Raw genomic sequence first — 13888 nt, 5'->3', positions numbered from 1 at the left:
TTTTGTTAATATTACGTCTAAATATTTGCACAGTTGGTGTTGTAGGAAATATGTTACTTACTGGATTTTATGTTTGTCATTGCCCCAAAGGCAGTATTACAGTAAGTTAAGCATCTACATGCTCAAGTCAACTGCAGCCTCTTGAGATTAACTACACAGAAGCAGCTAAATCCTGGCCGCAGGATAGAGATTTACATTTAGGACTAAACAAACAAAGCTTATTGTTTGTTATAAGGAGCAGCAGAAAATACAAATGAATATTGTTAATGAAGTAAATCTATTTCAAACTTTACTTGTCACATCGTTACATGAGTAGGCCTATTTTATTGAACATTAACCCTATATACAAAATATACATAGTCTTTTTTTGGCTACATTTTGCATTTAAAAAGTGTATTTTCATTGAAAGTTGTTATATTACACTTTCATTTCCTTTTATATTATACATCTCTTTTACACTGTGTGTGTCAGGGTTCTGCCACTGTGGTCTTGTAAATTCTTGTTTTGGTGGCAGAGCCCAGACACTAGTTCAGTATTGTCCTGTATGTTGTGCTCTGCTCGAGCACTCCTTTTCTATCTTTGTGTCTCTGTATGGTCGTGAGTGAGCTCAGACTATGCTCACTCCCGCTAAATGCAGGCGCGCAAGGTCTGTGCATGCTTGGGATCCACACTCTTGTGCTCGTGTTTGTGTTTTGTTCTGTTGGCATCGCGCGGTTTCATTCTCAGCGTCTCAGTCTGGTTGGTTTTGGTAGGCGCTGAGATGAAACACGTGCGTTGAATACGTGTGAGCACAGGGTAAGGTGTTCATCTATCGTTTGCTCTAATCTTGCCTATGTTTATGCTGTCTAAGTGCGTGGCTCTGTGTGTACATTGTGGCAGCGTGCTTCAGTTTTGTGCTGTTAGTGTTGTCTTGTGAACACGCGGTTAATGAGTTCTCTCGTTGGCTGTGTGTTCTTGTCCTGTTTTATGTGAGCACATGGCTTGTGGTGTTTTCTTGGGTCATGTGCTCTCCTGTCTATTGTCTAGTCCCACCCTTGTCAACCCGTTATTAGTTTATGTTCACCTGTCTGTTTGTAAATTATTTCTGCTGATATTCTCCTCATGTCTGCTGTCCTGTGCCAATTCGTCGTCTTATGCTGCGTTGTCCTGTTGTGTGTTCCAGTCCTGATCCCTGCCAGCCTACCCAGTCTAGTTTGTTTATTTGTTTTGGTAATGTTTTCCCCCTTGGGGCAGTTTGTTTTGCCTTTAATTTTATTATAAATAACATTTTTTACTGCACCTGCGTCCTCCCTCCTTTTCCCCACACACTGATCGTGAAAGTACGTTTAAAAGCATATTAAACTGCTCATTTCAGCCATTTTGTCACCGTTGTTTCCATTTTGGCCTGTGGAGCAAATTACTTTGAGCAGAAAACAAATGTAATAAAGTTTTGAATTATAATTAAGTGGGTGTATTGGCACTTTTTATCGATATACTCAGATATTTGCATGAGTGTTTTATTTGACATATCCAAGAATGTAATAATCTAACAAATAAATCAACAACCAAACAGAAAAGTATTGTAGCATTTAGGAATTAGTACATGGTAAATAATACATTTTATAAGTGTCATTATGTAAACTGTAATAAAAAGAATAATAAATATTGAAAATAAAATAAAAACTTTTTGGGTAGTTATCATCAAGACTGAGGGTGATAAAGAAATTAAGGTTCAGAGTTCAAATGCAATACCCTCTAAATCCATCAGACCTCTTTTTTTGTAAATGAGCATTTTGTATTAGGCTCCTCTAATTAGGTTTAGAAGTTTCATTTTATAGATAATAATAAGGATATTAACTAGTAAATAAAATAGTTTATTTATTTATTTTTTTCAAAAATGTCACTTTAGACAATTCTTTGGTTTTTAACAAGGTAGATATTCTTTTGTGTCAAAACCAGCTAAATCCACTTCTCCTTTTTATGCAAAAATCTCTAAATCCACCTATTGGGACAAGACAGTGTAATTAGTTGAAAAATCACTAAATATGCAATTAGAAAATATTTTAATAAACATAAAACACATTACACAAACCACCTGAAATTAAAAATACATAAATCTGTCAAGTAAGTGGCGGTTTATTCTGCTGTGGTAACCCCTGATAAGGAAAATGAATGAATAAAATCTGTCAAGTAAGTGCATTAATCAATACCATTAAACTTGACATTAATTAAATCTTAACAATCTGTTGTCATTTCGGATATTTGGGATTTGGATTTATTGTAAGTAGAGCAATGTAAACAAGTTTGTTAGATTCAAATAATGTAGTGTAAAAGCATGTGAAACATCTATATTTGTGCATTGACCATTACTAAAAAATAATATAATTTATTGAAGTAATATAAATAATGTATAGTAATTTATCTTTTAAAACATAGCTCACATTAGCAAATAAAACATAAGGTAGGCCGGCTGTGCAAAAAAGAGGATGTTTCTCAGAGGCTGTCATTTATTCATCCTTACTATACTCAAGGTCTTAATCTCTTTTTCATTTATTGTTTATCCTCAAAGCATCCATGCAGGATAAAAGAATGGCATCTTAACTTCGTCTTTTGTAAGCACAGTTGCCTTTTAATGTATAGTAAATCGAACACATTCAAAGTAGCGTCACTGAGCAATAAAAAAAAAAGTGCATGAATGCATGCTACACTTCCAACTGTACATTGAGTTTTGAGTTTTCTTTTTCTCATAATGCACAGTTTTGAGACAAGGGACACTTTCATTTGCCATTCACTGAGAGTCAAACAGGCTCATCCAGTTCATCAAACTCCATCTTTTAAAATCTAAATCTGAAGCAGAATAAAAGTCTCCTCATAAAAGCCAGTGTATCAGCGTGCCGCTGTGTGTGTTTATTTATATGATCCTGTAAGGTACAGTACGTCACGTGAAGTGTTTGGAAATGTATATTGTTTTAATGTTTGACATAATCTCAACTGAAACAAAGACACGGTGGGCCTGTCACTGTTTTGGAGCACACTAGATTATAGATGATCTTTAGACACACATATTGATACTAACACCTATAAGTGAAGTTTATTCAAAAACTAATTTCGAGAGGATCACGTGCTTATGATTTATCACGGCCGGTCTTGCATTTGCTAATCACTATCTTCCAATCATATGAGCCCTAAGCTACTATAAATAGCCTCAGTTTTCAGTTCACTTTATCTTCGTTTGGAAGAAACCCCCCTCCTCCCATATTCTCCTCCTTTACCTCTGATTGGGCGGCACGGCGGCCCAGTGGTTAGCACTGTGAGCCCCACAGCAAGACACTGCCAGCCCTGGTTCCACAGGACCGGTGGGTGTTTCTGTGAGGAGTTTGTATGTTCTCCCTGTGTCCGCGTGGGTTTTCCCCGGGTTCTCCGGTTTCCTCCCACCATCCAAAGACATTCAACATACATAACAATCAAGTTTTGTCTAATCCCTTGTGTTCCCTTAGCTACCGCAGCAGGGGAGTTCTGAGATCCACTGAGCTCAGGCTCCCCTCTTGCTCTGCCAACGGGAGGAAGCCCCGGGCTCGAGGAGCCCTTTAGCTCGGGGCTCTCTCCCAGGACAGCATGCCAAACAAGCTTTTATAAATCATCAGCTAAGTGTAAACTATTGAAAACAACTTTAATTACAGCTTTTTTGACGCAGGATATGTTGAATTGTATGTGTGTGTTTAAAATGAATGCACAAGGGTCAATTAAAGCATGTTGGAAGCTGATTGCTTTCTTCCCTCTGTAATTATTATTATTATTTTTTTGTGTTTTAGACAAAACAATTGAAATTATTTAAATGGAACATTTTAAGTTAAATTTACTTGCAAATATTTACACCACCATTTTGTGTGTGAAGCATTTTTAAAAGTATCCTAAAGTCGCCATAAAATGGAAGTTAAGTTTGTTTTTTGTTTTCTGTTTTTTAAGAAACGTTTAAAATATGTCAATAACATGTCAGGCTAAATAATTAAATATATTCATCAGATTCTACATTAGATTCAAAAACAGTTTTCTTCTGGAGATAATTTTCCCTAATAAACTTAATTAAATAGCAGTATTAGCGTGTTAAAACTAAGAAACAAATATATATCATACATATCTTACATACATCGTAAAAAAAAAAAACGTACATATTGTTAGAATGGTACAAAAGAAAATCTTAAAAACCTTGACTTTTCCAAACCGCGGTAAAGCTTAATTGTCTTGTGTTGTATATCCAATTGAAACAGCACTAAAAAGAGAAAATAGTGAATGGCGGTGCATGATTTTGTCCTTTAGGAACTGATTGGATCATTGAAAGATTGGTGGTGAAAAAGGATATTTTATTACCTCACACTGTAATACAAAGTTCTATTTTATTCTATTCCTCTTTGTTTGCCATAGTATTTACTGTAACACCATTTTAACTGCTAATAATTTTTTAAAACACCATCACATTATAACAAAAACAAACACACACCTCATATCGAGCCCGTTAAGGAACAATATGCGATCTCCTGTTTTAAGGCCACATGCTTCAGCTGGACTCCCTGTAGTAGAAAAACAATGGTTTGAGACACAGTATAAATCCTCAGACACTCAAGCAAATAATACACACACGCACACACACACAATCCACTTCAGTGACTCTTATTAATGTGTAACCCCGCCGTCCTTTGTGATTAGTTGTAATTAAATCATTCCGTCGTAGGTCCGCAAGAGTTTTTTTCTCATCACGATGCAGGACTCCTACTTGTTTTCATAAGCATCCCCACACGGGTGGCTGAGTCAGTGTTAACTAGCCTTAGCACAGGCCTGCAGTGGGCGAATATCGTCATACACGCACTCACACACTCACCGCCCTCACACCACTCGTGCAGACTTCAATACAAATGTACCCAAGGCTTGTTCATTAGTTCAACAGCCCACTACTTCCTCTTTCACAAACAGTCTGTTCCCCTTGAAAAGCAGCCACTGACCCCAGCTGTGCATTCTGTGTGCATGTTATTCACACGTCGTCTTTGCAGCCTTTTGGCAATGTGACCCTTCACGCTGAACAGACTCTGAGAGCAACAAAACACACATCCTGGATTATGGTGATTTGTGTGAGAAAAAAGCATTAGAAATGGCTGCTGGTGAAAATATTTTATTAGGAGTGTTAGGGAAACCCCTAATACAGCTACATGTGATAAGATGCTGCGACATGTGATAAAAATGGCCGTTTCCACATTAAAAAGTGTTTTTGTCCTAACCAGCCGTTAAGACGACTTGTAAAATTTCTATTTTAGAAATAGTTTCTAATTAGGGGCCAAGCACCGAAGCTGCGCAGGCAACTTTTGTATCTGTTCTGATTCTTATTATTCCGGCTACTTCTTATTCTTCTTCTTTTCTCTTCTTTTTCTTCTTCTTCTGGAAGCCATTAAACAAACTCATCCTTGGCTGTTTGTCTGGTTTTTACTTAAGTTGATCAACATGCTCTACAGACCATGCTGACCAAGAGTTATGGAATTCAAGTTGATTAGACAAGCCGTTTTCGATAAACTTACGAACAAATTTACCGCAGAGCTTGCGAAAATTTACTTAAGGTGTTATCTCTGTAACGCATAGACGTACTGTAATTACATCAACTTGGTGTGTGTTTTGACAACCGTGGTCTAAAGTGAGCTGCAGCGTTTCGGTGCACTGCCCCCTAGTGGTCCGGAGATACCAAAGATGGCTTTTCTTTTGCTTATATTTGCTCAACCCTCTGTCCAATGTTTATAAAATTCTTTTTACATCCAGTGGAGCATGCCGAGTCAAGTAATGTCTGATTTTCCCAGGTCAGTCATTTTGGCCATTGGCCATTTTGAATTGTCGAAAATTGCTATATTTTAAGTACGCATTGGCGATTTGTTATGAAAGTCGGTATGTGCCTTTGGGACTGTGCCCTAAAGGTGTTCAAAAAGTTGTTGCAGCGCCACCTTTTGGTCAAACATTGTTACAATATTCCTAAAATGCTATTATCTTTGAACTAATTTTACTTATTGTTATAATACTTGTCTTGATAGATTCCTTGGGTTGCCCTAAGAATATTGATACCAACCTAGCCTTAATTCACTGACTGTCCCGTTCGCCGTCTAGTCTTGAGCCAAAAACCTACTTTTTTTTAACTCCGACATTGTTTTGCTGATTTGCACCAAATTTGACTTAGATCATCTTCAGACCGTACTGACAAAAAGGTATTGAAGGTGTGTCGATAGGTGTAATGGTTTTTGTTAACTACAGTGACAAATGTGATGGCATGATGCCAAACTCCATCTGAGGTTGTATATCTGCGATAGTTAAAGATAATGACACCAAATTTTAGGCCCGTCATTGCTGCCTCACACTGACCAGTGACCACACCATAAAAGTGCCTCCTATGGATCAAGAATTATAAGACATTTATTAGTTATTATTAATGAAACGTACACATTTGGTAATAACTTCTGACCGCATATGCTTATTTTGATGAAATTGAAAACCAATTATGACATAATTAGCCAAACTTCCTGCCTGCCATTTTGATTTTGTTCAAACCATTCTTTTTTAACTCCTCCAAGACATTTGTACCAATCTTCACCAAATTTGACTCGGATCATCTTCAGACCATGTAGACCAAACAGACATAGTAAGGTCCATATTATTGTGATTTATATCATATTTCAAAGGAGATATAAATATAAAATAATCACATATGTTGTGCATGACCCTTATATCAAGAAGAGGGCCGAGTTTTCTACTGAACCTAAAATTTTTAGCCTGTCATCAAGGCGTTAGATACTGTATAAGTTATTACATTACATGAAAAAAATCCTAAATACTGTTCAGAAGCATCCTATAGATAATTACTTGAACTAAACTGTTGTAGTACTTATATTGTTGCTGTGGTACAGCTGTAGTATCAAACAAATTATTTAATAGGCTTCAGTTTTCTATGCTATAATTATACACAATTACAATGCACTACAGTTTACACTAACGTTACAGTTTATCGGTTTACTGTGCTACAGTATTCTGTAGCATTCATTAACAAAGAGTTCAAAAAACGTGTTTATAATAATTTACTATTGTTTTTACTCCATGTGGATATCCTCCAGACATCCCGAAATAACGGATGAAAGCTTACAAATGCGTGGACGCATAGTCTACATTAGTGTCTAGGGCTATATATAAACTTTATGGGTGCTGTCAAACGTATTAATCACATTCAAAAAAGTTTGAATAAATGTTGATTACATGCCGCCTTTTTTTCCGTTTTTCAGTTAGTTTCATGAACTATGAGCAAAAAACTTGTGGAAGTGTATAAAAGCTGTTCTGCATTTCTAATTTTGGCCGATGTAAACAATTATAAACAACAGAAAACCTAAATATTTTGATGTTCTGATAGCGATTCCTATGTAGAAGAATCACTTCCTGCCCTCCATCTGAATATTGTGCGTCATCAATGGTGTCAAGTGAAAACAACCTATTGCCAAACTGAAGGAGACAGTAGATAGTTTACCTCAGATCTTCCAAAAAAAAAAGTAGCTAACATATTTGGAAAATGAATTTATTAATAATGTTAAAAAGCTTTAATATGTGTTAATTAGATTAAATACTATTTTATTGGGGGTGCAGTGCACTATTCTTTGGCTCTGTTATGTGAATGTTTCTGTCATGTCACGTCTTGTACAGTCAGACAATTTGCTTGTCACTGGAAACTTGTCATGCCATGTGTTGTTAGGACACAGTGGTATTGGGATAGTTCACCGAAAAGTTTTTATTCTGTAATCATTTACTCACCCCTCATCTTGTTGTCAAACACAAAAGAAGAAATTTTGTAAAAAGCTGGAAACCTGTAACCATTGACTTCCAAAGAATTAGTTTTTCCAATATAGAAATCAACAGTTACAGGTTTTCAGCTTCTTTCAAAATATCTTCTTTTGTTTTGAACATAAAAAGAAAGTTTTAAAGGTTTGAAAACACACAAAGGCTGAGTAAATATTGGGCACTTTTACATTTTTTGGGTGAACTAATCATTTAATGAGTAATTTACTGAACCATTCATTCGAACTATTCATTGAAATTGGCTGGCTCGTTTAAAAACAAAGCAAGAATCTGTCCATATTAATGTGTGAATATGAGTTCATTAATAAGTAGCAAAAGGGTGTTGCTCTTAGACACCGCACAAATAATGAGGCTTTGTCTGAAGTACTTTCACTGACAACACAAAAAGGACACTTAAACTACCAGAACTCTATAACTACTAAAACTATAACTACTAAACCAGACTTAACTGAAAACTTTTTACATTCATATTTAAATTTAAAGCTTCTATTAGGATTTTAGAGTTAAGTTTTGAATGTCTGTCATCATATTTTATGAATTCATCGCCCTAAAAATATAATCTTTTATACAGCATATAATTGTGTACAAGTTACCAGACTGCCCCCAAAGGTGCAAATTTCACTTTCTCCAGCAAACAGGAGAGCAAGGCTTTTTCACCGCAGTGAAAATTTACGTCTGAAGTTGTTATTTCTATCAGAAAGTTATATTTTTGTTAGCAGAAACTTGCTAATCAAAAAAGTGACTCCTATTAAAAGCAAAATAGTGGATGTGAATATCCATGCTTGCATTTATGCTCAATCAAAACGGAAAAGTTGACAAAAGTTCTAGAATAACACAACGATAACTATTCTCAAGCAGTTTTAAAAGGCTGATCATTTTGGACTGTTGGGTTTGCAGTGGTATGTGAGCATTAATTGCTTATTTGTTGAATTGTTGTATTAGTCAAATTAATATTTGTGAGTGCTCTGATGGAACTTAAAAGAAAAGCACTCTTGCATTGTGATATATGCAAATATATATTCATTTATATTCATTCATTCATTCATTTTCTTGTCGGCTTGATTCCTTTAATAATCCGGGGTCGCCACAGCCGAATGAACCGGCAACTTATCCAGCAAGTTTTTACGCAGCGGATGCCCTTCCAGCTGCAACCCATCTCTGGGAAACATCCACACTCACATTCACACCCACACTCATACACTACGGTCAATTTAGCTTACCCAATTCACCTATACCACATGTCGTTGGACTGTGGGGGAAACCGGAGCACCCGGAGGAAACCCATGCGAAGGCAGGGAGAACATGCAAACTCCACACAGAAACGCCAACTGAGCCGAGGTTCGAATTAGTGACCCAGCAACCTTCTTGCTGTGAGGCGACAGCACTACCTACTGCGCCACTGCCTCGCCTATATTCATTCATATATATATATATATATATATATATATATATATATATATATATATATATATATATATATATATATATATATATATATATATATATATATATATATATATACATACATACACACACAATTCAAGTTATGAATGCAAATTTATATGTTTTATATATTCTAATACTTTTAAAAAAGCTTCATCATTATGCAAAGAATGCTTTTGGATTCTGAAGACGTGTTTGTTTATTATCTGGAAATATACATTTAAATTATTATCGAAGCCGAGAAATAATGCAAATAAATAAATTTCACAAGCACCTGGCATTACTGAGTCGATCCACACAGGAGCATGACCTCTCAGAGTGAAGCCAAAACTCTTCTTCCCCCTGTACACACGGATGGTTCTGCAGAGGAAAAGAGAGACGCATTGCTGGCTGCACAGTATGTTTAACACCCACATAATATCCAATACTTGAATTCAAAATGAGATTTTCACGTTTTATGAAGAACATGACTGCTGCTATCATCGCCACAGTTTTAGCTTGTAGTGGGCAGTCATATATAGTAGGCATACTAAACGGGGTTTGGGCATATTGCTGGATGCACATCAATACTGTAGTATAAATAGATCCACAATGACAAGCTACTTATCTAGAATTTTTCTTGAACATTAAATGTAACCATTAAAGATTAAACAATCATTAAAAATACCTCAAAGTGAAGCAAATAAAATGCTGATGTCTTTTCTGTCTTTAAACAGTGAATATGTAGAAAGCTGAAGTTGTTGAGATGGCTGGAATGTTTTAATCAATAATTATTGATATTGCTGTAAAATCTGCATTTTTATTTGTCTTCATTGTTCATTTTGCTATTAATGAACACTGTGTGTCATGTGAACGTGATTTGCCTTTAAATATATATTTTTTCTCAAAATAAGCATAATTTAAAAAAAAAATCAAAAACATGTCAAACATAATCCGTATTAATGTCTGCATTGTTAAAATTATACTGTTTACTTTGTTAAATATAATTTTAAAATGGTTAAAATCTAGATTCCCTAGTAGGTATAGAAAGTTGTTGGGACCAAAGCTTTTAAACAAAATGGTTAAAGTTGAATGTGCCAGTGATTTATTAATAAATAACATACAATAAAAGGGCTAAATTTGAGAACATTTCTGCATATGACACAATGGTATGTTGGGATATACAGATATTTACAAACAGATGTAGAATTAGACATGTTGTCTATATATGCAACATACCATATTATAAAGGTTTGGCATGTACATTATGTGTGCAATGATCAGATGTTATATAAAATTCTTCTGTAAAACATTGCTGCCTCAATATAGTCAAACTGCATGTGCCTATTTATAAAAACAGAAACCGGTCTAAAATATTCCCCTCAACATGGTTAAACTGCAGACAATCCAATGTCATAGGCCCAGATCACATCTTGAAAATGTGATTCAAATCAGCAATTACATTGTTGTATTTTAACAATCTAGTCAAAAGCGCATGGCGCAAAAAGCATTAAGGGCATGTTCGAATCCACTTTTACTTTAAGGATGGAAAAATACACTCTGTGCCCCAGCGCATGGTCTAACAGGGTTATGTTTATTACCTTAATGAGTTATGGGTGCATTAAACCAATCAGAGTCTCCCCTTCCATTACACTGAGTTATATCCAAACACACGTCCTATCCTTATGCCCCATATGGTGATGCAAACATCTCCAAACCCAACATGTGGACAAATCTAAACTTGTTTTTATTAAAACCAACATAAATATGCATATAATAAATAATACTCTTAATAATAATAATATACAAATGCAAATTATCATGAATAAACTGAAAGAAGCCCTCTGAGATGAAGTAGGCATGGAGGCAGGGTTTTTTATTTTTATGTAGAAAATAATAATTTTTGTAACATATTTATCCTTTATTTTTTTTATAAGTAAAGATATTTGTGTATTGCGGTACATACTGGGAGTATTAAGCAATGTGTACTTTTTTGGACTTGCATAGGCAGACAACTAACGCGCTCTGCGCTGGACTTTAGACCAGCTTTTAGTTGGTCAATGGCGGAGTCTAATTCAGTTCTTCAAAATAGCAACGAGCCAACAATGAGCCTTAACACACCTTTTTAGACCAGCACACCCATGACTACACAGTCACGCAAATGGATTTGCTATTTAAACAACGTGGCGCAAAACGTGAAAATTAGGGTTGCGCTGGTCTGAAAATAGCAACAAATTGTGCCAAACACATCTTATGCCTTATTGCGCCAGATGTATGATAGGGCCCAGGGTGTCTACGCAAACCCATTGTCAAAAAAAAAAAAAAAAAAAAAAAAACAATTTATGCATTTTGACCATTCATTTACACAACAACAGTTTTTGTAGGTCTTCCCGCTTTGGGACAGAAGCTTTAAACTGTACATTATTGAAAATAATACCACTATTATTAACATTATTATCAATTATCATTATCAATTTAAAAAACACAGGTACAGATTACAGGTATGCACAAATACTAAAAATTGATGTGTATGTGTGGTGTGTTTTTTTATTTTTATTTTTTGCAAAGTAACCGCAAACTACTAGCTTACATTTTATAGTAGATTTATTATTCTGTGTGAACAGGAAACAATTTACAAAATTGTTGTCCATATGCAAAGTTTTCAAAAATGTGATGAAAGAATATATCTATTTGTGCCACATTATCATCACGTAAACATACATAAGGGGTTGCTAACTGGTTGGCAAGGTGTTCTAAAGGGGTGGTGGAGCCAAAGGTATTTTAGGTGGTTGATAGAGCATTGCTATGGAACAGTGTGCAGATTGTTTATCCCCAGACAAGCCTCTACCCTTCTATCTAACATGTCTATATGGGATTTTCCATGTAGAGTTTGCCTACCAGCAAAATTTTTTTTTTAAAATTTTTTAAGTTATTGTGTATGTTTACTGAAAGTATGTGACCTATGTGTGACGGAGGCCAACCATGACAATAACCTATATCTGTAACAAAATGGACAAGTATGGCAATGCCTTACTCAAATAGCCTTTTGAGAAGCAATTTCCCTGCTTCTTAGAGAAATCCTATGACATATCATTAGAGTATAGCTAGCCTCAGTGGTTGCTGTGGCAACACCTCAAGGCGACACTGGAGCGGTTGAGTAAACAGAGATAAGGCGAAAACATTTGCTTCTTGTCGCAGTGCCATTTTACATAAGGTGGGCCACCAGAACCAAACCCTGGCAGTGGATTAGAAAGGGAATGACAGACAAACAAAGACTTGTTAAAAAAAGAGAAAATTCTCTATAGGGATTACATAAGGACTCAGCCAAGGATGCATTATTTATTGAAGAGCAGCAGCTTTTCAGATGAGGAATTCAGTATACAGGGGATCATATCTACTTTTGCTGTTATCTAAACACTGTCGTTGATACTTCCTCAGGAATATTTGAGATATTGCTTTCAAATCACAAACAAAGTAGGTTGTGCTGACATCAGATCAAAGATATACAGTATGAGCAAATATAAAAGCAGTCTAAAATCAAGCATCTGCTTGTACTATGGCTGAAATTAAAATAAGAAGCTTTATGGCTTGAAAACGAAACAATGGCAATCTTCCCAGCAGGTTAAGCCATGATTATAATAGGAAGATAACTGATTCTAAAATGATCAACCAATAGATCACCGTCAGAAAATGAGCTCGTGATGTGGAGAGTACGTGCATGTGAAAGCATGAGGCACAGAAACAAACACAACTGAATAGTGTTTTTCTCACCCACCCACACACAATGTCTCCCCCTAATCACACAGTGTTCTGCGTTTGAGGAGACTTCCTGCACTGTTTTGGAACTAATTTGTCATTTTTAACTTGAATGGAATATAAAACATAGCCAATTTCACATAAAATGTATAAACAATCATACCACCCATTATAAAAAAAAAAAGAGTTAAAATAAATGTATAAAATGTAATATATCTTGTATTATACACACCTCTGGTTGACTCCAGAGACATATTGGGTAGGAATCATGGTGTTGCTCTTCCTGAGGGTACGGTCATTTTGGGCAGGCTCATCACCGGTATCTCTGGGCACAGAGCTGGCCCTTTTGGATCCTTGAGGACGCTCATGGTGGTCTTGACTTCGGCTCCGACGCAGTCTGTTTTGGGGCTCACCCAAACTCTTGCTACGGCACATGCGGTTGATGAGACTCTGAGAAACGGCCTCGTCGAAGCGCTGCCGATGCTTCTTGGGGATGAAGATCCTGGCAAACATGATCACAGGAAGGTAACAGATTTAAACAGATTTCAATCAGCTTCGAGGAGCCATTTTGAGAGACTTTTGAAAGGTGGCTAGTTAAGTTCAGTCACTCAATTTCCCCATACAAAATGAAGAGGATTTTCAGTTTCGAGTGCACCGCATTCACTCAGATGAGAAAAATCTCTAGTTCAAAATCCATGTAAATATTCAACAGTGATGAGCAGAGAAGAGGGAAAAAAACAGACACAAAAAGCCCTCAAAGTAAGCCAAGTAATAAAAGAAATCCCAATTTTTGTTTTCATGGAAGTGATGAGGAATTCCAGCATGTATTTGCTTCTCTGTATGCTGTCTTCATCTGAATCTCCCA

At 35.9% G+C, this 13888-nt stretch overlaps 1 protein-coding gene across 1 annotated transcript in view; it reads right to left on the bottom strand.

Annotated features, from left to right (window-relative positions):
* Positions 1–13888, bottom strand: part of grid2ipb (glutamate receptor, ionotropic, delta 2 (Grid2) interacting protein, b) — a 78673-nt gene that overhangs the window by 37628 nt on the left and 27157 nt on the right. The window contains 3 exon segments of the mRNA NM_001430838.2: positions 4478–4547; positions 9563–9648; positions 13256–13525. Coding sequence (NP_001417767.2) covers positions 4478–4547; positions 9563–9648; positions 13256–13525 — 426 coding nt within the window.

The sequence above is a fragment of the Danio rerio genome, chromosome 12 (genome assembly GCF_052040795.2).
Source record: "Danio rerio strain M-AB ecotype USA chromosome 12, GRCz13ab, whole genome shotgun sequence".
In the NCBI taxonomy this organism is placed as follows: domain Eukaryota; kingdom Metazoa; phylum Chordata; class Actinopteri; order Cypriniformes; family Danionidae; genus Danio; species Danio rerio.
Note: the sequence above shows the minus strand (reverse complement) of the source record. Positions and strands in the feature narration are given on the sequence as shown.